General features: G+C 37.0%; 1 protein-coding gene across 1 annotated transcript; it reads left to right on the plus strand.

Moving 5' to 3' along the window:
- The first annotated feature begins 5386 nt into the window (after positions 1–5386).
- LOC138997046 (zinc finger protein 30 homolog) lies at positions 5387–18466 on the plus strand. The gene is made up of 3 exons (XM_070398439.1): positions 5387–5583; positions 7870–7965; positions 14851–18466. The coding sequence occupies exons 1-3, from the start codon at positions 5439–5441 to the stop codon at positions 16203–16205; spliced, it is 1596 nt and encodes a 531-aa protein (XP_070254540.1). The 5' UTR covers positions 5387–5438; the 3' UTR covers positions 16206–18466.
- Positions 18467–26356: the final 7890 nt, after the last annotated feature.

Consider the following 26356-nt stretch of genomic DNA (forward strand, 5'->3'; position numbering starts at 1 on the left):
AGTGTGTGTGTGTGTGTGTGTGTGTGTGTGTGTGTGTGGAGAGAGAGAGATGTAGATCTGTCTATCTCTATGTTAATCTTATAACATTCCCTACTTGACAGGAAACAAGTTTTTTTAAATATATATTTTTATTGATTTCAGAGAGGAAGGGAGAGGGAGAGAGAGATAGAAACATAAATGATGAGAAGCAGTCATGGATCGGCTGTCTCCTGCATGCCTCCTAACTGGGTATTGAGCCCACAACCTGGCTATGTGCCCTGACTGAGAATCAAACTGTGACTTCCTGATTACTAGGTTGACACTCAACTCCTGTGCCACACAGCTGGGCAGAAAGGAAACAAGTTTTCATTTAAAAACAGACATTGGTTATATATTCCTGCCATTTGTACAGAAGCTTTACTCTGAAGAAGAAGGCAATTAGTTGGGTATGGTTAAGAACAAATAAAGTATCCTCAGTATCTACAGGAACCTTGGTGGCTTCCTTTTTTATGATAATTTCAACTTCTCCCAAACTATCAGTGAGATGGGGAAACACCTAGGAGGAACCCTATGCTTGCTTTTGTTTTTTTTTCTTTTACTTAATCCTATTTCAGGTTCCTGTAATCATTAAAGTGGACAGACTTCTCTACAGGGGCTTTCTTGGGAACCTTACTTAGTAATTCTGTTGCTTTGCTCTCAGAAACCAGTAGGTATATTAATTGGAGTAGGTTAGAACAGCCAGGATCACATGTTCTAACAGTTAAATTTTCTTATGAACTCATCAGGGTTATGGAGAAAATTGGGGGCAATTGCTGTTTCCTCTCTAGCTGAGATCAGTTGTTTTTTTTCAAAGGGAACTGTTATAATTCCTAGTCTCATTTTCCCTTTAGTCAGTAGGGAGGGATAGTGGAGGAGACAGAAGGGTAAGGAAGAGGGAAGGGAAAAGGTAAGTCTGGACAAGAAAGCTCAGTAAAGGATATAGTGGAGGAGCTATAAAAGGAGGGAAGATGGGGTGTAGGCATTTATTAGTTACAGAATAGTTCAGAGACAGTTTCTAAAATTTCTTACTAATTTCTTTTTGTTGTTGTTAATCCTCACCTGAGGATATTTCCATTGCTTTTCAGAGAGAGTGGGGATGGGAGAGAGAGATACATTGATTCGAGAAAGACACATGGATTGGTTGCCTCCTATACACTCCCCGACCAGGGGCAGGGATTGAATCTAGGTTACATACCTTTGACTGGGGATTGAATGCATGACCCTTCAGTGCATGGACCAGTGCTGTAACCACTGAGCACACCTGCCAGGGTCTTATTAATTTCTTTTCTTTTTTTTTTTTTTAAATATATTTTATTGACTTTTTACAGAGAGGAAGGGAGAGAGATAGAGAGTTAGAAACATCGATGAGAGAGAAACATCAATCAGCCGCCTCCTGCACATCCCCTACTGGGAATGTGCCCGCAACCCAGGTACATGCCCTTGACCGGAATCGAACCTGGGACCCTTTAGTCCGCAGGCCGACGCTCTATCCACTGAGCCAAACCGGTTTTGGCTTATTAATTTCTTTTTAAACATAACTTATCTTTGCTTCTCCTTAGAAGCTTCTACTTTCCAAATCAAGATAACGTTCCAATTTATTCATTCAGTTTAATTCTAGAGCCAGCATTTTTCTAACTTTTGCATGCAAAAAAATATTTTAGGCACCCAGACAATTGCATTTTGTACCATTTAAAGTTGATATTATTTCTAGTTAAATCTTCCCATTTCTGTAAACCACTTGCCAAGTAAAGGCTTCCTATCAGGAGTGTTAATGAGGGCTAGAATCTGGGAATTTCTCCCTTTGCCAACACAACTTCCCATGTTAATTTTAGGGTTTTGTTTTGTTTTGTTTTGAGATACCTGCAGAGTCTGAGCAAATTTTTTTTTTTCATTTTCTTTTTTTATTCAGCAAATTTTCTAGGGATGTTATGTAGTGGGTTGAAGTGTGCTGCTTATGTGTTGAGCTTTAGTTATAGTTGAATTGGAATTTCCCTATGGTGCTGTCATGAGAAATTACCTCTGAGACCTCCATAAATATTCCTAGTTGCCTAAAAACACCTGAGCTTCGGGCTGGAGGAAGGAAGTGTCCCTTTATCCTTGGAGCTGAATGAGTTTAGCTCTCATTTATATAGCGAAGGTTTTTGCTCAGACTCTCAGTAAGCAATTCCAATAGAAAAGACAAAGTTAAAACCAGAGACACATTTTTTTCATTCTGTCTCCTGTTAGCCTGGGTTCTGTTGACCCTTAGCCTTAATTCCACCTTGAGAATTTAAAAATACAGCACAAATAAAGTCAGAACCTCTACCACAAGCAAGGGAAGGTCCTGGGATCCAAGAGAGAACTCACCCAAGTTCACACTATGGATGAGAAAATGGTTGGCTTAATAAGCCTTTTGCTGGATCCCAGCACCAGGTGCAGGTTCGAGGGGTGGTCTGCATGAGCTTCTTTGGAAAACTGACACACTCTGCCAAGCAAGTACCAACATAAGAAACATTCAGACCTGTGAAGAATTTTTGTGATTATTTGAGCCACCTGATAACAATTGCTGGGAAGCAAAATCTCAATGGTGTGGACAAAATGAGGCTACACACTAAACCTGACAAGCTCAGAAAGGCTTGTGTAGGGGCTTTGCAAACTCAGAGACCTAAAATAACCACGAAGGATGGTCTGAAATTAAAACTTTTTAAAACTAAAAACAGTTTATGGTGGTTAGTCATGTATTAAACTAGAATCTTCCCTGACAAAAGTCAATGTTTGCCTTAACCAAGCCTGTCTTACTGTCTTTTGCATCTAAGATAACATTCCTTTTTCCAGACCCCTTAGGGCACAACCAGTGCACCAGGGTGGAGACCATAAATCCTCTCATTCTTTTATCATGTTAACTAGAGGCAGAGTGCACAACATTCATGCACTTGGGAGGGAGGGATCCCTCAGTCTGGCCTTTGCCCTTTAGTAGTCCAGGAGCCCTCGGGAAATGCCCAACTGATGGCTTAGGCCGCTCCTGGTGAGCTGCAGTTGGACATCCTTAACGCTGCGGGAGAGGCTCCTGCCACCATGGCTGTGCTCACCAGCTGTCAGTCTGGCTTCTGGCTGAAGGGCACTCCCTCTGTGGGAGCACACTGACCACCAGGGGGCAGCTCCTGCATTGAGCGTCTGCCCCCTGGTAGTCAGTGCATGTCATAGCCACCAGTCATTCCACTGTTCAGTCGGTTTGCATATTACCCTTTTATTATATAGGATTGTTGACTGTTAACTATCTTGTACCTACTTATGTAAAAGATGTATGTGTTCCTCATTTGACTTTTCATCCAATCCCAGAGGTTTCCCTCCACTCTCCCACCCCTTTGCTCTCTCCTGCCTCCCTAATCTATCACCACTGGATTTTTTGTAACCCATTTGTGTCATCTCTTATGATTGTAATGTATAAAATAAGATGCAAACCTGCTATTCTCTGAAGCATTATCTCAATCCATTGTCAAGGAAGAAACATTCAAACCCAAGTTTTAAAAGGAAGATTTGGTTTAGATGGTATAGTCAGGAATGGGAAGAGATAGATATGCTCAGGGCAGGTATGGACAGCCCATTCTTAAGTTCAGATCAGCCTCCCATAATGGAGGACTAACTGGAAGTCCTCCTGCTAAAAGTGTCTGGATATGTGCTTCCATGCAGGAGAGTCTCTGTTCCTCATTGATTGTCATGTAATTGAATTCCCTGTGGTTTTGTGGAGAGCATATTTTGTCTAAACTATCTCTTACCTCTCATAACTTATGTGAGTTTTGGCGGGTGAAGGGTTTGCATGGAGAACTAGTGTGGGTTTTTAAAATTTGGAGCTCTGAGGCAATTCTTTTCCCAGCTCCGACTTTTGTGGACTCTGCTTCCCTAGTGAATTACCCATGAGGAAATCTGACCAGTTCTTGCAACTCTAAAATCATGGCTCATGTAAGTTTGTGTTTCTCTCTTTATGAAATGTAATTTTTTTCAGGTTATATAAACATTTTCATTAATTATCTGAAACTTTCTAACAGAGCCCATTCAACAGCTTCTCCCCAGTCTTTTCCAACCTAGTGAGGGATGGAGCCCAGCAGTCCAGGCTCCTCTTGTGTGCCCCTCTCTTCTTCATCAATGTCCATGTGTGAAGTGACCAAATTATTCAGTATCTCCTGTGTGTTTGGTCTTTGTCTAGAGCAGAGGTAAAGCGGAAATGAGGTCTCTAGAGGGAGATATTTGATCTGAGACTCTTAGGACTAGAGAACACTTTAGAGTAGCAATGTCCTAAAAAATTATAATGTGAGCCACATATGTGATTTTAAATTTTCTATTAGTCACACATTGAATGCTCTATAGAATGATAGAGCCTTCTTCATGCAGTAGGCAGCATAGCATATCAATCTCATTAAAAGTATAGAGTAATATGCAAGGCATTTACATAATAAACTTTTTAGTAGTCACATTTAAAAAAAGTGAAAGGAATGTGCAGTTAATTTTAATGTTTTATTTAACCCAATATAGCCATTTCAAAGTGTAATCAACATAAAATTATTGAGGTATTTTACAATTCTTTTTTTATTTGAAAGTTATCAGTGTCTGGTGTGCATTTTATACTTACAGCACATCTAAATCTGGACTAGCCACAACTCAAGTGCTCAATAACCATATGTGTCTAAGCTAGCATACAGTGGGGCCTTGACTTACGAGTTTAATTCGTTCAGAGACTGAGCTCGTTAAGGAGCTTGTAAAGGAGCTCGTTAACTCAAATTACTCTATCAACTCAATGCAAAAAATCGGCCGAGTGACAGCTGGTATCTCAAAAAACTCGTTAGTCGGGACACTCGTAAGTCAAGGCCCCACTGTATTGGACATTGCAGTGTTAGAGATTTTGTGTATTTACTAAGTCTAAGATGTATATAAAATGGACTATTGTATATTAAAAATATTCAATAAAGGATGTTATAATTAGGACAAATGCTAACGATAGAACGTAATGATGAAGTTAGGTCTGGAAGAAATTTGTTTATGTAAACTCTACTTTTTAAAAATAGATATTTTATGGTTCATTTGGGGAAAAGAATTCCATCAATTTTTTTCTCAAATCCTTAAAGGAATAGAGGTTAGAGTAAATCACACTTATTGAGAATTTTTAGGTCCATTGTAAGCAATGTTCTTAGGAACATTATTTTAATTAATTCGGAAATTCTGATAATTACCTGAACAGATATAAAAGTAGATATCCCACAGTACAGAGGCAGTTTTGTCTATTGCATTAGTGGGCAAATTATAGCTTGTGAACCAGATTGAGCTAATTACATTTTGAAATCATTTTTTAAATGAAGGGAAAATGGGAGGAAATACAAGAGAGACCATATGTGGCATGCAAACCCTAAAGTATTGGCCCTTTTCAGAAATAATTTTACAAATATTATATGAATTTGTCATTTCAGGATTTGGTGATATTCAGAGATGTGGCTGTAGACTTTTCTCAGGAAGAGTGGAAATGCCTGAACTCATATCAGAGGAATTTGTACAGAGATGTGATATTAGAGAACTATAGCAACTTGGTGTCAGTGGGTAAGCTTATCTGTATCAGATAATTTAGAACTTAACAGGATTGGATTTCAGGGCTGTCTTTATAAAAATTGGCTGAATATCTTTGTGGTTTTGAAATAGGCACCTTTACTATTAAGCTGTTAAATAGCACCGTCAATTTCCCCATAATTTAATGATCTTTATATCTTTCTTTACCTTTTGTGTAATTGCCTATCTTTAAAGACCGCTAATTGTAAATTCTTAGACACAGTAAAACTGTTACTGGGAACCCCCGGGTTGGCTCGGGCTGCCTGATGCAATGTCCAATAATGAAGGCAGGGTTGAATCATATAAGGAGTTTATTAAGAAGGCCAGTCAAGCAAGAAGCCGGGAGCTTACAGGCATCCGAAACCTGTCTTACAGCAAGGAGCAGGGGGGACAGGATTATATAGGAAAAATGGATTGGGCTGAGGTTGGGAAAAGAATGCAATTGCATTCAGTCCTGGGGGTCAGCAGAATTCAACTGTTGTTCTTGGTTGTCAGGCAATGAAATGATGTCTTGGCTCCTGGTGGGGTCAGCCTGATCATGCTTAACAGTTCTGCTTGCTTGCTGGTATAGTATACATTGTCCACAGCTGAATCACCTCCTCAATCACTTTGTTTGAGATCAAAGGGAGTAAGCAGGTGCATCGGCCTGAGGAATGAAACTTAGAAAAGAAAAAAAAAAAACTTAACCCTCTATTCCAGTGGTTCTCAACCTTGGCTGCACATTAGAATCACCTGGGAATCTTTTTAAAATCCTGATTTCTGGGCCTCATCCTCTGGAAATTTTGTTTCTTTGTTATGGGGTGGGTCCACAGCATAACAAGGTTGAGAACCACTGCTCTATTCCATATAAGAAACTTAACTCTCTATTCCTATATGTATATGTATTCTAGGATTTCAAATTGATATGTTTATCCTTCACATTAATTCAGGTGCTCTATCAGATTATAAGTCCCTCCGTATCAAGACCATTGTTAAAGAAATCTGGTTTCAATACTGCTGTAGCTAGTCTTATTATTATTATCTCTTACTGATTTTAGAGAGAGTAAGGAGGAGAGAGAGAGAGAGAGAGAGAGGGAGAGTCTGAGAGAGAAACATTGATGATGTGAAAGAGAAACATTGAGTGCCTCCAGTTCATACAACCTAGGTATGTGCCCAGACCTGAAATCAAACCCATCACCTTTTGGTGTACGGGATGATGCTCCAACCAACTGAGCCACACTGGCCAGGGCTGTACCTAGTCTATTAATCTGCTAACTCGCAGTGTGAGTAGGAAAACAAAGGTGTCTAACTCTATATACCTATTGGAAAAGCTTATATATGATGGTGGATTGAATCAACTGTTAAAACTCAAGTGAACGCATGCAATTTACTACAATGGACATATCTTTAATTTATGATTAATACTTTAAAATGCATGAATTTTGCATTTACCATTGAATGAATATCCTGGCAAGAAATTAATTATTTTCTTCTTAGCAAAATAGCAAAAATAGTACCTAATAAATATATTTAATGCCTACTTGTAGGGAGTGACTATAGGGTCAAGCCTTGGATTGACCTGTGGCAGGGCCACAAACAAGTCCCAGCTTGGAGGGCAGAGCCCTCTTAGCATAATTAAGCCTAACATTATAACCCTCCCTAGTTCCTTCCTAGGTAGCTAATGGGTGTGGGAGGTGCAGCAAGTGCTGTCAAAACAAGGTGAAACTCACAAGAACATTGTAAACATGTTGACCACTACCCTTGTTTTGATCTGACTATAAAATAAAGCCTTGGCTTGCAGGCTGGATCTGTCTGTGTCCTCATTCAGGCATGGGAGATCCACAGAGCCCCAGCTGTATTCTCTTTGTTTTCTTTGATCCTTCACCACGTCCCCTCAGGTTCACCCTCAGGTTCACCCTTGGCCGTGCTGGCATGGCACACCTACTCAGTACTAGGGATTCATCAAAGCGCTTTATGTTTATTAAACCTCACAAGAATATTATGGGTCAACATTGTTATTATTCCCTTTTAACAACTGAAAACACTGAGGCCCTGGCTACTTAGGTGATAGTAGGATTTGAAACTAATGCTCTCAATCATTAACTTCCTCTTAAGAGATAGCCTGTATGGTTTAAATTAAAATAAAATGATGTTTCTACCTCTCTGTCCTTATGATCCTGAAATAACTCTAATATGAGTAATTTTTAATCCCATTATTCATCATAGTTCTGAAGCTTGATAAAGTAAATACTTTCTTTATTATGTTCCTTTATTTTTCTTCTTTTTTTTTCCCCAATGCAGGATGTTCCATTTCTAAGCCAGATGTAATTACCCTATTAGAGCAAGGGAAAGAACCTTGGATGGTTGTGAGGGATGAGAAAAAAAGATGGAGTCTGGGTGAGTAAGTGCTAATCAGGCAGAAGTAAGCCATTATGGCATGGTATAGTGCTGCTGGTTGGGAAGGAAACACATCCCTTAGGTGTTGATTATGAAGAAAAGACCTGAAACCTGGGAAGAAAACTTAGATTGCAGCATGATTCACCAAAGAAATTATACCTATACTTCCATTACCACTTATTTCTTCACTCATATTTCCCTCTAATTTCAATGAGGGAAAGTTTTCTTCCCAAATGACAACCATTTTACCTGTATTTTGGATCTTATCCTTTTTAGTTCATCTTTCGTATTTAGCCTATTTAATGTATTTATTTCTTCATTGCCCTTTTTTCATAGCTTTATAGTAGGAAAGTCAAGCAATAAACACAAACAAATGCCTTACCAGATATCATGAAGTGATTAAGTATTATGAACAAAAATTAGTAGAGTAAGAATTATGATGGGAGAATGGGGTAATATTGGATAGGGTAATTAGGGAAGGGGAACCAATTGGAGGAGGCTCCAACTTGTCAAAGATGGAATCATTTGGGCATCTATACACATAACTGCAATGTGTTACAACAAAATATGCTTTAATATGTTTAATCCCATAAATTATTAATGATAATAACAGCGAATTGTTCATTACTGGGAACTACTAGAGATTTAACTTATTTGGAAGATAGAAAATTTAAGAAAAAGAAACATTTCTCTTGTCTTTCTTACTATAAGAACTGTTCCTATAGTAAAGAATGTTTTTATTAATAAAATGTTCAGTGAATAAATGAAGAATGATTGAATATTTCCATTTTGGAACCTATAATGAACTATTGGATCTAGGCATTGAAAATTAATGCTGATCACATCACAAAAATAAAGACAATCAGACATTATATTTCTTCTAATGTATGGACACAATATTACCTAGGAAATAACTTTGCCAACAAAATTGATACTATGTCTGATCAAATTTCTAAAGCCAGTTATCAATTAATAGGAAGATATAATCAGCAAAATTCAGAATATGGGAAAAACTACAGGGCCAAAAACAGTTTCTTCAACAAATAAATTGTAAGAGAAATCAAAAGATAGCAGGAGAACCTATAGATTAAAAAGGATGTAAACAACATATTAACCAGTTGTACTTTATGAGATTTGGATCAATTACGATTTTAGAGATAGTTGAAAGTATGATTTTTTAAAAATTGGTTTCAGAGAGGAAGAGAGAGGGAGAGATAGAAACATCAGAGATGAGAGGGAATCACCAGTTGGTCGCCTCCTGCGCACCCCACACTGGGGATCAAATCCACAACCCAGGCCTCCTGGTTCCTAGGTCAATGCTCAACCACTGAGCCATGCTGGCTTGGCTGATTTCTGATGATATTAAGAATTGTTCATTATTTAGTTTTGGATAGTGATATTATGATTATGTTTTTAAAAATACTTTTAGAGATAAATTCTGAAAGAAGTACAAAAAGTACTTTTAATATATGGAATTTGTTCTTACCATTTACAACAGCAAGGATGGAATTGGAGAGCATTATGCTAAGTGAAATAAGCCAGTCAGAGAAAAATAAATATCACATGATCTCACTTATTTGTGGAAGATAATGAACAACATAAACTGATGAACAAAAACAGATCCAGAGACAGAGAAGCATCATACTGTCAAACCTCAGAGGGAAGGTAGGGGAGGGTGGGGGTAAGGGGGAGAGGTCAACCAAAGGAGTTTCATGCAAGCATATAGGCCTAACCAATGGACACAGACAACAGGAGGGTGAGGGCATGAGTGGGGGTGGGGGTGGGGGTGATGTGGGGATAAGGACACATATGTAAAAACTTAATAAATAAAAAAATAAATAAATAAATAAATAAAAAACAATGTGAACAGAATAGGCTAGGATTGGGCTTGGGTTGATGAGGCTGGGTCATAGATACATGGATGTTTATTATTCCTTTTTGTGTATGTTAGTAATGCTCTTGTAATGAAGTTTGCTTTTATTTTTTTATTTTTTTAAATATATTTGGTTGATTTTTTACAGAGAGGAAGGGAGAGAGATAGAGAGTTAGAAACATCGATGAGAGAGAAACATCGACCAGCTGCCTCCTGCACATCTCTCACTGGGGATGTGCCCAAAACCCAGGTACATGCCCTTGACCGGAATCGAACCTGAGACCTTTCAGTCTGCAGGCCGACGCTCTATCCACTGAGCCAAACTGGTTTCAGCAATGAAGTTTTCTTTTAAAGTTATTGGAAAGCCCTGACCAGTTTGGCTCGGTGGATGGAGCATCGGCCTGCGGACTGAGAGGTCCGGGGTTCGATTCTGGTCAAGGGCATGTACATTGGTTGCAGGCGCATCCCCGGTGGGGGGTGTGCAGGAGGCAGCTGATCAATGTTTCTCACTCATTGATGTTTCTGACTCTCTATTTCTCTCACTTCCTCTCTGTAAAAAATCAATAAAATATATTTTTTAAAAAAGTTATGGGAAGATAAAAGAAAAGGGAAATGAAAGTTATAGCAGTAGTAAAAATAAGTATACACAACTCGGAGAACTTTGCCATAAAAGCATGCATGGGATACAGGAAATGCATTTTTTTTTAAGGTGTGTAATATTAGAACACATTTATAGGCTGAAGGCAATGATTTCAAAGAGAGGAAAATTGAAGGAGTATAAAAAGAGGATTGTTTTGTAAGCAATGACCTTTAGTAGATGGGAAAGAGTAGGAGCCAATTTATGAAGGAAAATTATGCCTATGGTAAGGATATGGACATAAATTGGTTGGATAATGTGGTGAAGAGAAGAATTGTTTTTCTTTCAATTGCTTCTAATTCCTTGGTGAAATAAGCAGCAAGATAACCAGCAGAATGTAAGGATTATTTAGTATTTTATTGTAATTCAGTATGGAATGTTTAGTATTTGATCAGTATTGATCCTCAGAAGTAGAATTCTGTGGTCATAAGGTTTTAATGTTTACAGAACTCTTGATACATTAACCCCAGTGTCAATGTGACTAAAAACGCCTCTGTCATAAATATTTTGTAACCCATACCAAATTGTATCAGCAAAGAAAAAAAAAGTTATTAAAGATATCATACCTCAGGAAACATTAATTTTATGACCAAGTAGTTTGCTTCTCATTTTCTTTTTAATTAAAGCTGATACCCTGCAAATAGAAATAACATTTCTCGGGGAGAGGAAAGATGGCGATCGACAGGAAGGCAGGGAGGGAGTGTGTGAGAGAGTGAGGGAGCGATAGAGGAGTGTGTGGACGTGTATGGGTGTGTGTGTGAGTGAAATAGGGACAGTTAGGTCCTGCAGGTCTTTCAAGGGGCTGCCAATCCGGACAGTCTTAGACGGCAAAATCCCGTTGCTGCCGCAAACACTCCGGGGAGGACACCAGCGGCGCGGAGACCACGCCATCTTGAAGAACCGAACTGCTTGAGGCTGGGATCCTAGCCTCGCCACCACCCAGTCTGGTCTCGGTAGCAAACTGGAACCCCACAGCCGCTCTGGTAGAAGACCTGAGACCACAGCTGCAGACCCAGGGACACCAAGACTCCAAGCACCCCAGCCGCAGATTTCTGTGAGTCACAAAGCCAATCCCCCTCCCCAGCCGCCCCCGGGGCAGCGGCATAGAAACTGCCAGACCCCGGCTGCACAGTGGGGCTGTCTGCACATACTCAGCAGCAGCAGCAGCTCTGCCTGACTTTTAGCCTTGGTGTCGGACGCAGGAAGTTTATTTCCCACCACCAGACTCTGCGGGCGGGCAGACTGTGCTGAATTTGAGCCTGGGTGCGCATCCTTGGTGAGACTGTTTCCTGGGACCAGATCCCGCGCCCACGCAGGGCAGGGAGACAGCGCTGTTTGAGTCTGGATGTGCGGGAACTTGGGGAATCTATTTCCCGCGACTAGGCTATGCACCCAGGCAGGGAGACTGCTGAGTTTGGGCCTGGGTGCGCATTGTTGAGGACACAGTTTTCTGCGACGGGGTCCTGTGCCCACGCGGGGAGACAGCGCTGAATTTGGTCCTGGGGGTGCAGACCCGGGGAGTTTGTTTCCCACATCCAGGCCTTGCACCCTAGCAGAGAGGCTGCGCTGAATTTGACCCTGGACGTGCGAACCCGGGGAGTTTGTTGCCCTCGCCCAGGCTCTGTGCCCAGGCGGGGAGAGGGTGCTGTATTTGAGCCTAGGTGCGCAACCTTGGGGAGATTGTTTTCCGAGACCAGGTCCCCCGCCCACATGGGGAGACAGCGCTGAATTTGAGCCTGGGGCACGAACCCGGTGAGTTTGCTTCCCATGACCAGACCCGGCACTCAAACAGGGAGATTGCGCTGAATTTGAACCTGAACGTGTGAACTTGGGGAGTTTGTTCACCACGACCAGACCCCGTACCCACGCAGGGGGACATCACTGAATTTGAAACTGGGTGCTTGGACACCCACGTGACCAGACCCCACACCCACACTGAGCAGCAGTGCCACCTGACTTTGATTCAGGGCAAGCACACAGAGAAGGCTGTTTTCCACAGGGCAGGAGTGGGCCTCCTGCCAACACAGTGCGACTGTGCAACCCGGTCTCCCAAGCAGATCGGGGACCCTGAATCTCCACGCAAGAGGCAGCAATGAGCACCAGGGACTAGTAGACTCTGTTTCTTATTGCATGCACCTGGGATCCCTGATTCCCAGTACAATCACACTTAAGAGCCAGAGACTCCAATTCTTGGCGCATGAGCACAGAGGGACCCTGATTCTTGGTGCAAGATAGCACCAAGCAACATAGACTCTGATACTCCATTCTCGGCGCGGGCACAGGGAGCCTCTGACTCCTGACACGCACTAGGAGACTTTGATTTTTGGCACACCTCAGCAGGTTCTCTGATTCAGTGTGGTGCAGGCAGGGTTCCTGATTCTAGGTGCGCACAGGAGGCCACACTAAGCGTCTGAGACTCTGACCCGGGACGAGCGTGGCTCCCACTAACCCACAGCAGCCGCACGTCTTGGTGTCAGAGCTCTTCAGTGACACTTGGGGGGCACAAAACTCCCACTGCGCACGGCCCAGGCCCCTGCAACTTGACATTTGAACATTCTGGTGATAGTCAGAATGGGGAGACAGCAAAACAATTCCCAGAGGAAAGAAAATGAGTCGCCAAGAAAGGAAATTAGTGAAATTGAAGCATGCAACATGACGCGGCATTAAGAAGGTTCAGAACCACTGTCTTAACTCCTAGTCATTCCTTCCCACCAAAGTTAAACACTACCCTGACTTATAACAACTCCATAGATTAGTTTTACTATTTCCTGGCTTTATGAAAATGCAGTCATACAGTATATATATATTTTTATGCCTGGCTTTGTTTACTCACTATTATGTTTGTGAAATTGAATTATGTTGTCTGCACTTGTAGATTATTAATTTTCATTGCTAGACAGTATTGTGTTGTATTAATATGATATAATTTACTTAGCAATTTTATTGATGAACACCTCTTTCTAGTTTGGGCAAATTAAAAATAATGTTTCTGTATTATGCGTTTTTAAAAATACCTTTTTTAAAAAGTATTGAACTCTTATTGCAAAAATTTTGAGAAAAATGTGTAACAGTTTTGCATAGTTATAGAAATTCAAATGAAGATAAGTAGAACCTCTCATTACCTTGGTTGTGAAAGCAGGAGAAAGTTTATTCATGACTATGCAAAATAGAAAATGATCTTCAGTGGAGATATCTGAAAGTGAAAGTAGAGAGGTAGTTGGAAGGATAATCACATATAAAGAAATCACTATTTTCCATTTATATATTTGATTGGGATAGCTTAGATGTGTTTTTGTTTCCCATCACTATTGGAAATGATGAAAAAGAATATTTAATCAGTGTAGTAAACTACAAGATTGAAGGCAAGGCAACATGGCAATACTTTTAGCTAATTATGGGAATTGACTAGACCAGTGGTTCTCAATCTTGGCTGCACATTAGAATCACCTGGGAATCTTTTTAAAATCCTGATTTCTGGGCCTCATCCTCCGGAAATTCTGTTTCTTTGTTATGGGGTGGGGCCACAACATTAGTAACAAAGAAACAGAATTTCCGAAGGATGAGGCCCAGAAATCAGGATTTTAAAAAGATTCCCAGGTGATTTTAATGTACAGGCAATGTTGAGAACCACTGGACTAGACAATTACTATGTCCTATGGATTTGTTAGTCAATGATAATTGAAAGATTGTTTCTGCCCTTGGGAAGGTTTAAGGTAAAAAAATAAAAAGAATAAAAACTAGGAAAATCATTAATATGTAACAACTAAATTGAAAAAAGTGTTAAGCATGTAACAAATTTCTGAGATGGGAAAAAAGGTTATAAATTAGATGAAGTCAGCAGGGATAATTTTTCTGATTTAACATAAAAGGAATCCAACCATGTGGAGAACCTACATCAGCATTTGGGGGAATTTTAATGGCCAGGAAATATCTCTAGGAAATGGAAAGATCATGACATAGGACTTAGGGAGCAAGGGGACAGTCAGTGTTTTGAAATATCTTATGGTAAACAGGCCATGTTATTCATGGTAAGATGTTTATAATTTTAAAATACATATATATATAAATATACAAAGATCATGAAAATGTTTCCAATCCAGTTTGAAAAAGTAATAATTAAAAATTTCAAGTAGACATTTTCAAACTTTGATTTGCATCCAAATAATCTGATCTTACCATTCTTTTTTATTCCCCCTAACTTTCTTCAAATTACATAATTATTTTAGAGTTTTCTAGCCCATTTACTTCAACAGCTTTCTTTTCTATTTTTTCTTTTCATCTTTTCCCGATTTTAAAGTTTTTGTTAGCTTATTTGTTTATTATTTTTTTTTTAGAATAAGGAAATAGCATGCATTTATATTCTTTTTTTTTTCAGATTTGGAATCCAAAAAGTTATCTCAAAAGGACATTTATGAAATGAATTTATCTCAGTGGGAGATAATGGAAAACATTAGAAGTTGTAGCCTGGAAGACTGCCTTTTCAGAAAAAAATGTGAATATAAAAAGTTTGAGAGACAAAAAGGTCCTCAAATGGGATATTTCAGGCAAGTAAAAAAAAACACCTCTGAAAAAAAGCCCACTAACAGAAAACTCAAATCTTTTACTTTATATCAGAGAATTCATAATAGAGAGAAACCCTATGAATGTGGGGAATGTGGAAAGGCATTTAGAGTACGCCAACAACTTACTTTCCATGAGAGAATTCATACTGGTGAGAAACCCTATGAATGTAAAGATTGTGGTAAAGCATTTAGACAGTGTGCCCACCTTAGTCGACATCAGAGAATTCATACTCCTGACAAACTTCTTGAATGTAAAAAATGTGGAAAGATCTTTACATGTAGTGCAGATCTTCGAGTACATCAGAGAATTCATATTGGTGAGAAGCCCTATGAATGTAAGGAATGCGGGAAGTCCTTTAGAGTGCGAGGACAACTTAATCTTCATCAAAGAATTCATACTGGTGAGAAACCCTATGAATGTAAGGAATGTGGGAAGACCTTTAGACAGTATGCACACCTTACTCGCCATCAAAGACTTAATATTGCTGAGAAGTGCTATGAATGTAAGGAATGTGGTCAGGCTTTTCTGTGTAGTACAGGCCTTAGAATACATCACAAACTTCATACAGGTGAAAAACCCTACGAATGTAAGGATTGTGGGAAAGCCTTCAGAGTGAGGCAACAACTCACTCTCCATCAGAGAATTCATACTGGTGAGAAACCCTATGATTGTAAGGACTGTGGGAAGACATTTAGTCGTGGCTATCATCTAACTCTCCATCAGAGAATTCATACTGGTGAGAAACCTTATGAATGTAAAGAATGTCAGAAGTTCTTTCGTCGTTATTCAGAACTTATTTCACATCAGGGTGTTCATATTGGAGAGAAGCCCTATGATTGTAAGGAATGTGGGAAAGCATTTAGACTGTTCTCTCAACTTACTCAACATCAGAGTATTCACTTTGGTGAGAAACCTTATAAATGTAAGGAATGTGAGAAGACATTTAGACTGCTCTCACAACTTACTCAACATCAGAGTATTCATACCGGTGAGAAACCCTATGACTGTAAGGAATGTGGAAAGGCCTTTAGACTTCATTCATCACTTATTCAACATCAGAGAATTCATTCTGGAGAGAAACCATACAATTGTAAGGAATGTAAAAAGGCATTTAGACAACACTCACACCTTACTTATCATCAGCGAATTCATAATGTAACTAAATAGTTGTAAGAAAGCTTTCCATTGTGAATTTTGTGTTAAGGAGCATTGGAAACGTTTTTAAATGTAGAGATCTCTTTTACTTCATGCTCACAACTAACTTAAGAGGTTTTATTTTAAAGGAAGAATGTGTTCATGAACATGAAGAAGACATTCATCACCATTTAAATAATGTTAAACTTGAGGAAATTGATTCTAGAATGAAATTCTCTTAAAGGAGTGAATGTGGAAAAGAAATTGATCAAGTAATGTTTTTTAGTAGAGTATTTTGCAACACATGAAGTTAATGGGACTAGGCAGGATTCTTAGTAGAGGTTAAAAACATTAGATGAAAGATTGATAGGAACTTGATTGTGATTAGGTCAGCTTGACAACATGTGAACTCACTGATCAATTTTAACCTCATCAAAAATAAGACAAAATATATTGTTCCTCTTAATGAGGTAAAATAAGACATCTTGCCAAAAAATATTGAACCTGAATCTAATTAATCATTAAGATCTAACTCCCAATTCAGAGAAAATTCAGGGAATAGAACAAATTTTAAAAGCAATTAAATATAAAATATGGGTAATTCTTCAAGAGAGATTTACCTGGTTTCTCGACCAATAAAACGGCACTGGAAAAGGGGAAGTGAAACTCATAGATACTAAGTCTTCAGAGGTGTATGAATCAAATGTAAATAACATTAAGAAATTTTGTTATTATTAAGTGATTATAAAATGTTTATGTAAAAATGTCTGAAGTGGATACAGGCAAGATGATATAATGTCTGTAATTTTCTTTAAAATACTCATGAGAAAGAAGATGGATAACAAGTTTGTCAAAATGATGGTAAGCCCTGGCTGGGTAGCTCAGATTGTTAGAGTATTGTCCCAATATGCCAAGGTTGCAGATTCGTTCCCCAGTTAGGGCACATACAAGAAGCAACCAATGAATGCATAAATAAGTGGAACAACAAATCAATGTTTCTCTCTCTCCCTCCCTCCAACTCCCTTCTCTCTCTCTGAAATCTATAAATAAAAAATTTGTAAAAGGTGGTTAGATACTTGGATACATGGCTATAGTATATTTGTTTTTTGCTATTTTCTCTACTTCTATGTCTAACATTTTCTATAATTTCCTTTAAAGGTAAAATTATGCAATATTATAATCAGTGTGAAGTTAGTAATTTTTTAAAATTATTTTTTAAAATGCCTATATATGAGAACTTGTGGTTGTTTCCAAAGCTCTAAACACTGGGGTTAAACATGCTCTAATATAAGTACTATAGTGCCTGTTCCATAGTACTTAATATGTTTAAAGAATGAGTAAAAGCAGTTACAACTAAATGTGGAGATTAATGAAATAGATCTGCATTGTATAATAAGGTAGTTGTTAGCACTCTGACTGGGTGGCTCAGTTGGTAGAAGTGTCTTCTCATATTCCAAAAGATTCCAGGTTCTATTCCCAGTTCGGGCAGATACCTAGGCTGTGGGTTTGATCCCTGATTGAGTGCATACAGTAAGCAACCAATGGGTGTTTCTAAGATCAATGTTTTTCTCTCCCTCTCTTTCTCCCCCCATTCTTCTCTTTCTAAAAATCAATAAAAATATATCCAAAATATACGATAGTTGCTATCATCATGTTGACCACTAGAATTTAAACTATTAAAAACTTGAAATGTGGCTATTTCAAATTAAAATGGTGTTAAGTATAAAATACACATGGGTTTTGAAGACTTAGTTGTAAAAAAAGAATGTAATATATCCATTTCTCACAGCATTTCTCTGCTGTGATTGGGAAGCAATGATATTCAGTGGATTGCGTCATTGTATAATACAGAATCCAGTTTAAGTGTTTTTCTGCTTTCAAGTAGCATGTTCACATATGTAGATCTTTTTGGTTCTACCCTGAGTCCTTCTGGATTTTCTTTTTCCATAAAAGATGGCCTGTGGTTGCAGCTGAGTAGTTTTATTTAGACTTTTTTTAGCCAACGGTGCTTTCTCATTTTGTATTGTTTCTATCTTGTTCAAGTTTGTAGTGTTTTAAGTAGTACAATTCTCTTAAAAACTCTTTTCTCTGAGTTTTGTTAGGGTTTATTCAGTTAGAAAAAAGATGAATAAGATCTTCTCTGTATTGGGTTCAGCATGACGCTGCTATGAAAAACATGTGACATTATTAGAAGCACTGCTGTTTCACAGAAAGGATAAAAGTTGGCTTTATGTTTACGCTGAGACTGCATTTTCTTTTTTTAAATTGTTTTGTTAATTAAAGTATTACAAAGAATATTACATATGTCTCTTTTTTTCCCCCACCCTTGACAATCCCCTGGCTTCCCCTACCCTGCAGTGTCTTATGTCCATTGGTTATGCTTATATGCATGCATACAGGTCCGTCTCTTGATCTCTTACCCCCCCATCCCGCCCACAACCCTCCCCGTTCTTCCCACTGTAGTTTGACAGTCTGTTGGAGGCTGCTCTGCCTCTGTATCTATTTTTGTTCATAAGTTTATAATGGTCTTTATTACCCATAAATGAGTGAGATCATGTGGTATTTTCCCTTCATTGACTGGCTTATTTCACTTAGCATAATGCTCTCCAGTTCCATCCATGCCGTTGCAAATGGTAAGAATTCCTTCTTTTTTACAGCAGCATAGTATTCCATCGTGTAGATGTACCACTGTTTTCTAATCCATTCATCTACTGATGGGCACTTAGGCTGTTTTCAGATCTTAGCTATGGTGAATTGTGCTGCTATGAATATAGGGGTGCATATATCCTTTCTGATTGGTGTTTCTGTTTTCTTGGGATATATTCCTAGAAGTGGGATCACTGGGTCAAATGAGAGTTCCCTTTTTAGTTTTTTGAAGAAACTCCATACTGTCTTCCATAGTGGCTGCACCAGTCTGCATTCCCACCAGCAGTGCACGAGTGTTCCTTTTTCTCCACATCCTCTCCAGCACTTGTCGTTTGTTGATGTGTTGATGATAGCCAGTCTGACAGGTGTGAGATGGTACCTCATTGTTGTTTTGATTTGCATCTCTCAGATGATTAGTGACTTTGAGCATGTTTTCATATGTCTCTTGGCTTTCTGAATGTCCTCTTTTGAAAAGTGTCTATTTAGGTCCTTTGCCCATTTTTGGATTGGATTCTTTATCTTCCTTTTGTTAAGTTGTATGAGTTCCCTATAAATGTTGGAGATTAAACCCTTATTAGTGATAACATTGGCAAGTATGTTCTCCCATGCAGTGGGCTTTCTTGTTGTTATGTTGATGGTTTCTTTTGCTATGCAGAAGCTTTTTATTCTGATGTAGTCCCATTTGTTTATTTTCTCTTTAGTTTCCAATGCCCTAGGAGCTGTATCAGTGAAGAAATTGCTTCGGCATATGTCTGATATTTTGTTGCCTTTGTATTCTTCTAGTATTTTTATGGTTTCCCGTCATACATTTAAGTCCTTTATCCATTTTGAGTTTATTTTTGTGTATGGTGTAAGTTGGTGGTCTAGTTTCATTTTTTTTGCACGTATCTGTCCAATTTTAGCAATACCATTTATGGAAGAGACTACGTTGACTCCATTGTATGTTCTTGCCTCCTTTGTCAAATATTAATTGAGTATATTGGTTCGGGTCAATTTCTGGGTTCTCTATTCTATTCCATTGATCTATATGTCTGTTCTTGTGCCAGTACCAGGCAGTTTTGAGAACAGTGGCTTTGTAATACAGCTTGATATCTGGTATTGAGATCCCTCCTACTTTGTCCTTCTTTCTCAGGATCGCTGCAGCTCTTCGGGGTCTTTTTTTTATTCCGGATGAATTTTTGGAGAGTTCGTTCTAGATCTGTGAAATATGCCATTGGTATTTTAATGGGAAGTGCGTTGAATTTATAGATTGCTTTGGGTAGTATGGACATTTTAATGATGTTGATTCTACATATCCAAGAACATGGTATGGTCTGCCATCTGTTTATGTCTTCTTCTATCTCTTTTTTCAACATCCTGTATTTTTCTGAGTAGAGGTCGTTTACCTCTTTAGTTAAGTTTATTCCTAGGTATCATAATTTTTTGGTACGATGGTAAATGGAATTGTTATTTTAGTCTCTCTATCTGAACCCTTGAATTCAAAGTATATAGAACCTTTATATAAAACGAGCAGCATAAGTACACTGAAAACACGTTGAAACAGCTGTGAAATGACGAAATACTGTTTATATTTTTAACTCGAGTCAATCCGATGGAGTTTCTAAAGAAAATACTTAAAATCCTTAAGAAAACAAGCTAATAGAGCTCAGGACACTCTGTAAATGTGGTTACTAATCTTAGAATTTACCTTAATAGAGAATGGATTTGTCCATTAATGTGTATGGAATACTTGAATTACAAGTAAATAGAACCTTGATATAAAACGCTCAACATAAATACACTGAAAACAAGCTTAAACAGATGTGAAATGACGAATAAACTGTTTACAGATTTAATTTTGGTCAATCCGATGGAGTTTCTAAAGAAACTACTTAAAATTCTTAAGAATACAAGCTAATAGAACGGAGAACAATCTGTAAATGTGTTTACTAATCCTTGATTTCACAATAACAGACAATGGAATTGTCCAGAAATGTATATGGAATACTTGAATTAAAAGTAAATACAATCTTGATATAAAATGGTCAACATAAATACACTGAAAACACGTTGAAACAGCTGTGAAATGACGAGTAAACTGTTTACAGATTTAATTTCGATCAATCCGCTGGGGTTTCTAAAGAAACTACTTGAAATCCTTAAGAATATAAGCTAATAGAGCTCAGAACACTCTGTAAATGTTGTTACTAATCTTTGAATTCAAATAATAGACTATAGAATTGTCCAAAAATGTATATGGAACACTTGAATTAAAAGTAAATACAATCTTTATATAAAACGGGCAGCATAAATACACTGAAACATGTTCAAAATGCTGTGAAATAACGAGAATACTATTTATATTTTTAATTCGAGTCAATCCAATGGAGTTTCTAAAGAAACTACTTAAAAACCTTAAGAAAACAAGCTAATAGAGCTCAGAACACTCTGTAAATGTGGTTAATAATCTTAGAATTTACCTTAATAGGGAATGGAATTGTCAATTAATGTGTATGGAACAGATGAATTACAAGTAAATAGAACCTTTATATAAAACAGGAAGCATAAATACACTGAAAGCATGTAGAAACAGCTGTTAAATGATGAGAATACTGTTTATATTTTTAATTCGAGTCAATCCACAGGAGTTCCTAAAGAAACTACTTAAAATCCTTAAGAATACAAGCTAATAGAGTTCAGAACACTATGTAAAAGTGGTTTGTAATCTTACAATTTACCTTAAGAGACAATGGAATTGTCCATTAATGTGTATGGAACACTTGAATTTCAAGTAAATAGAACCGTTATATAAAACGGCCATTGTAAATACACTGAAAACATGTTCAAACAGCTGTAAAATGATGAGTATACTGTTTATATTTTAACTTGGAGTCAATCTGATGGCGTTTCTAAAGAAACCTCTTAAAATCCTTAAGAATACAAGCTAATAGAGCTCAGAACACTCTCTAAATGTGGTTACTAATCTTAGAATTTACCTTAATAGACAATGGAATTGTCCTTTAATGTGTAAGGAAGCCTTGAATTACAAGTAAATAGAACCTTTATATAAAACGGGCAGAATAAATACACTGAAAACACGTTTTAACAGCTGAGAAATGAGAGTAAACTGTTTACAGATTTAATTTCAGTCAATCCAATGGATTTTCTAAAGAAACTACTTAAAATCCTTAAGAACACAAGCTAATAGATATCAGAACACTCTGTAAATGTTGTTACTAATCTTTGAATTCACAATAATAGACTCTTCAATTGTCCAGAAATATATATAGAACACTTGAATTACAAGTAAATCGAGCTTTTATATAAAACAGGCAGTGTAAATACACTGAAAACACCTTAAAACAGCTGTGAAATGATGAGAATACTGTTTATATTTTTAATTCAGGTTAATCCGAAGGAGTTTCTAAAGAAACTACTTAAAATGCTAAAGAATACAAGCTAATAGAGCTCAGAACACTCTCTAAATGTGGTTACTAATCTTAAATTACAAGAAAATAGAACGTTTATATAAAACGGCCAGTGTAAAAACACTGAAAATATGTTCAAAAAGCTGTAAAATGACGAGTATACTGTTTATATTTTTAATTTGAGTCAATCCTAAGGAGTTTCTAAAGAAACTACTTAAAATCCTTAAGAAAACAAGCTGAGAAAGTTCAGAACACTTTGTAAATGTTGTTATTAATATTTGAATTTACAATAATATGCAATTGAATTATCCAGAAATGTATATAGAACACTTGAATTACAAGTATATAGAACCTTAATATAAAACGGGCAGTGTCAATACAATGAAAACATGTTCAAACAGCTGTGAAATGACGAGAATACTGTTTATATTTTTAATTCAAGTCAATCCGATGAACTTTCTAAAAAACTGCTTAAATCATTAAGAAAACAAGTTAATAGATCTCAGAACACTCTGTAAATGTGGTTACTAGTCTCAGAATTCACAGTAATGTAAAATGGAATTGTCCAGAAATGTTTATGGAACTCTTGAATTACAAGTAAATGGAACATTAATATGAAAGGGACAGCATAAACACATTGAAAACACGTTCAAACAGCAGTGAAATGACGAGTAAACTGTTTACAGTTTTAATTTCGGTCAATCCGACGCAGATTCTAAAGGAACTACTTAAAATCCTTAAGAATACAAGTTAAAAGAGCTCAGAACACTCTGTAAATGTGGTTCCTAATCTTAGAATTTACCTTAAAATAGAATGGAATTGTCCATTAATGTGTATGGAATACTTGAATTACAAGTAAATAGAAACTTTATATAAAATGGGTAGCATAAATACACGGAAAACACATTCAAACAGCTGTGAAATGATGAGTAAATGTTTACAATTTCAATTTCCGTCAATCCGATGGAGTTTCTAAAGAAACTACTTTAATCCTTGAGAATACAAGCTAATAGAGCTCAGAAAACTCTGAATATGTGGTTACTAATCTTAGTATTTACCTTCAAAGAGAATGGAATTGTCCATTAATGTGTATGGAACACTTGAATTACAAGTAAATAGAGATTTTCTATAAAATGGGCAGTGTAAATGCACTGAAAACATGTTCAAACAGCTGTGGAATGACGAGAATACTGTTTATATTTACAGTTGGAGTCAATCCGATGGAGTTTCTACAGAAACTACCTAATATCCTTAAGAATACAAGCTAATAGAGCTCAGAACACTCTGTAAATGTGGTTAATTCTCTTATAATTCACAATAATATACAAATGAATTGTCCAGAGATGCATATGGAACTCTTGAATTACAAGTAAATGTAACCTTAATGTGAAACGGGCAGCATAAATACACTGAAAACACGTTCACACAGCTTTGAAATGGCGAGTTAACTGTTTACAGTTTAAATTGTGGTCAATCTGATGGAGATTCTAAAGGAACTGCTTAAATCCTTAAGAATACAAGCTAATTGAGCTCAGAACACTCTGTAAATGTGGTTACTTCTTTTAGAATTCACAATAATATACAATGGAATTGTCCAGAGATGTATATGGAAGTCTTGAATTACAAGTAAATGTAACCTTAATATGAAACGGGCAGCATAAATACACTAAAAACACATTCAAACAGCTGTGAAATGACGAGTAAAATGTTCACAATTTTAATTTGTCAATCCTATGGAGTTTTTAAAGAAACTACTTAAATCCTTGAGAATACAAGCTAATAGAGCTCAGAACACTCTGTAAGTGTGGTTACTAATCTTAGAATTTACCTTCAAAGAGAATGGAATTGTCCGTTAATGTGTATGGAACACTTGAATTACAAGTAAATAGATCTTTTATATAAAACGGGCAGTGTTAATACACTGAAAACATCTTCAAACAGCTGTAGAATGACGAGAATACTGCTTATCTTTACAACTGGAGTAAATCCGATGGAGTTTCTACAGAAACTACTTAATATCCTTAAGAATACAAGCTAATAGAGCTCAGAACACTTTGTAAATGTGGTTACTTCTCTTAGAATTCACAACAATGTACAAAGAAATTGTCCAGATATCCATATGGAACACCTGAAGTACAAGTACATGTAACCTTAATGTGAAATGGCCGGCATAAATACACTGAAGACACGTTCAAACAGCTGTGAAGTGACGAGTAAACTGTTTACAATTTTAATTTCAGTCAATCAAATGGAGATTCTAAAGGAACTGCTTAAATACTTAAGAATACAACATAATTGAGCTCAGAACACTCTGTAAATGTGGTTACTTCTCTTAGAATTCACAATAATATACAATGGAATTGTCCAGAGATGTACATGGAACTCTTGAATTACAAGTAAATGTAACCTTAATATGAAACGGGCAGCATAAATACACTAAAAACACATTCAAACAGCTGTGAAATGACGAGTAAAATGGTTACAATTTTAATTTCAGTCAATCCAAAGGAGTTTCTAAAGAAACTAATCCTTGAGAATACAAGCTAATAGAGCTCAAAACACTCTGAATATGTGGTTACTAATCTTAGAATTTACCTTCAAAGAGAATGAAATTGCCCATTAATGTGTACAGAACACTTGAATTACAATTAAATAGAGCTTTTATATAAAACGGGCAGTGTTAGTACACTGAAAACAGGTGCAAAAAGCAGTGAAATGACGAATAAACTGTTTACAGTTTTGATTTCGGTCAGTCTGATGGAGTTTATAAAGAAACTACTTAAATCCTTGAGAATACAAGCTAATAAGGCTCAGAACACTCTGTAAATGTGGATACTAATCTTAGAATTTACCTTCAAAGAGAATGGACTTGTCCATTAATGTGTATGGAACACTTGAATTACAACTAAATAGAGCTTTTATATAAAATGGAAAATGTAAATACACTGAAAACATGTTCAAACAGCTGTGGAATGAGGAGCATACTCTTTATATTTAAATTCGAGTTAATCCGATGGAGTTTCTATAGAAACTACTTCATATTCTTAAGAATATAAACTAATAGAGCTCAGAACACTTGGTACATGTGGTTTCTTCTCTTAGAATTCACAATAATATACAAATGAATTGTCCAGAGATGGATATGAAAGTCTTGAATTACAAGTAAATGTAAACTTAATGTGAAATGGGCAGCATAAATACACTGAAAACACGTTCAAACAGCTGTGAAATCATGAGTAAACTGTTTACAGTTTTAATTTCGGTCAATCCGATGGAGATTCTAAAGGAACTACTTAAATCCTTAAGAATACAAGCTAATAGAGCTCAGAACACTCTGTAAATGTGGTTACTTCTCTTGGAATTCACAATAATAGACAATGGAATTGTCCAGAGATATATATGGAACTCTTCAATTACAAGTAAATGTAACCTTAATATGAAACGGGCAGCATAAATACACTGAAAACACATTCAAACAGCTGAGAAATGACGAGTAAAATGTTTACAATTATAATTTCAGTCAATCTGATGGAGTTTCTAAAGAAACTACTTAAATTCCTTGAGAATACAAGCTAATAGAGCCCAGAACACTCTGTAAATTTGGTTACTAATCTTAGAATTTACCTTCAAAGAGAATGGACTTGTCCATTAATGTGTATGGAACACTTGAATTACAAGTAAAGAGAGCTTTTATATAAAACTGGCAGTGTAAATACACTGAAAACATGTTCAAACAGCTGTGGAATGACGAGAATACTGTTTATATTTACAATTCGAGTCAATCTGATGGAGTTTGTTCAGAAACTACCTAATATCCTTAAGAATACAAGCTAATAGAGTTCAGAACACTTTGTAACTGTAGTTACTTCTCTTAGAATTCACAATAATATACAATGGAATTGGACTGAAATATATATGGAACTCTTGAATTACAAGTAAATGTAACCTTAATATGAAACAGGCAGCATAAATACACTGATAACACATTGAAACAGCTGGGAAATGTCGAGTCAAATGTTTACAATTTTAATTTCAGTCAATCAGATGGGGATACTAAAGGAACTACTTAAATCCTTAAGAATACAAGCTAATAGAGCTCAGAACACTCTGTAAATGTGGTTACTTCTCATG

Source organism: Myotis yumanensis, unplaced genomic scaffold, assembly GCF_028538775.1.
Source record: "Myotis yumanensis isolate MYYU_CA2020_CCGP unplaced genomic scaffold, mMyoYum1.0.hap1 SCAF_18, whole genome shotgun sequence".
In the NCBI taxonomy this organism is placed as follows: domain Eukaryota; kingdom Metazoa; phylum Chordata; class Mammalia; order Chiroptera; family Vespertilionidae; genus Myotis; species Myotis yumanensis.

Excerpts from the sequence above, each read along its gene's own strand:
- LOC138997046 (XM_070398439.1), top strand. The coding sequence starts at position 5,439 with ATGAATTTGTCATTTCAGGATTTGGTGATATTCAGAGATGTGGCTGTA. Across the intron at positions 5,584-7,869 it reads TAGCAACTTGGTGTCAGTGG|GATGTTCCATTTCTAAGCCA; the intron begins GTAAGCTTATCT and ends TCCCCAATGCAG. Across the intron at positions 7,966-14,850 it reads GAAAAAAAGATGGAGTCTGG|ATTTGGAATCCAAAAAGTTA; the intron begins GTGAGTAAGTGC and ends TTTTTTTTTCAG.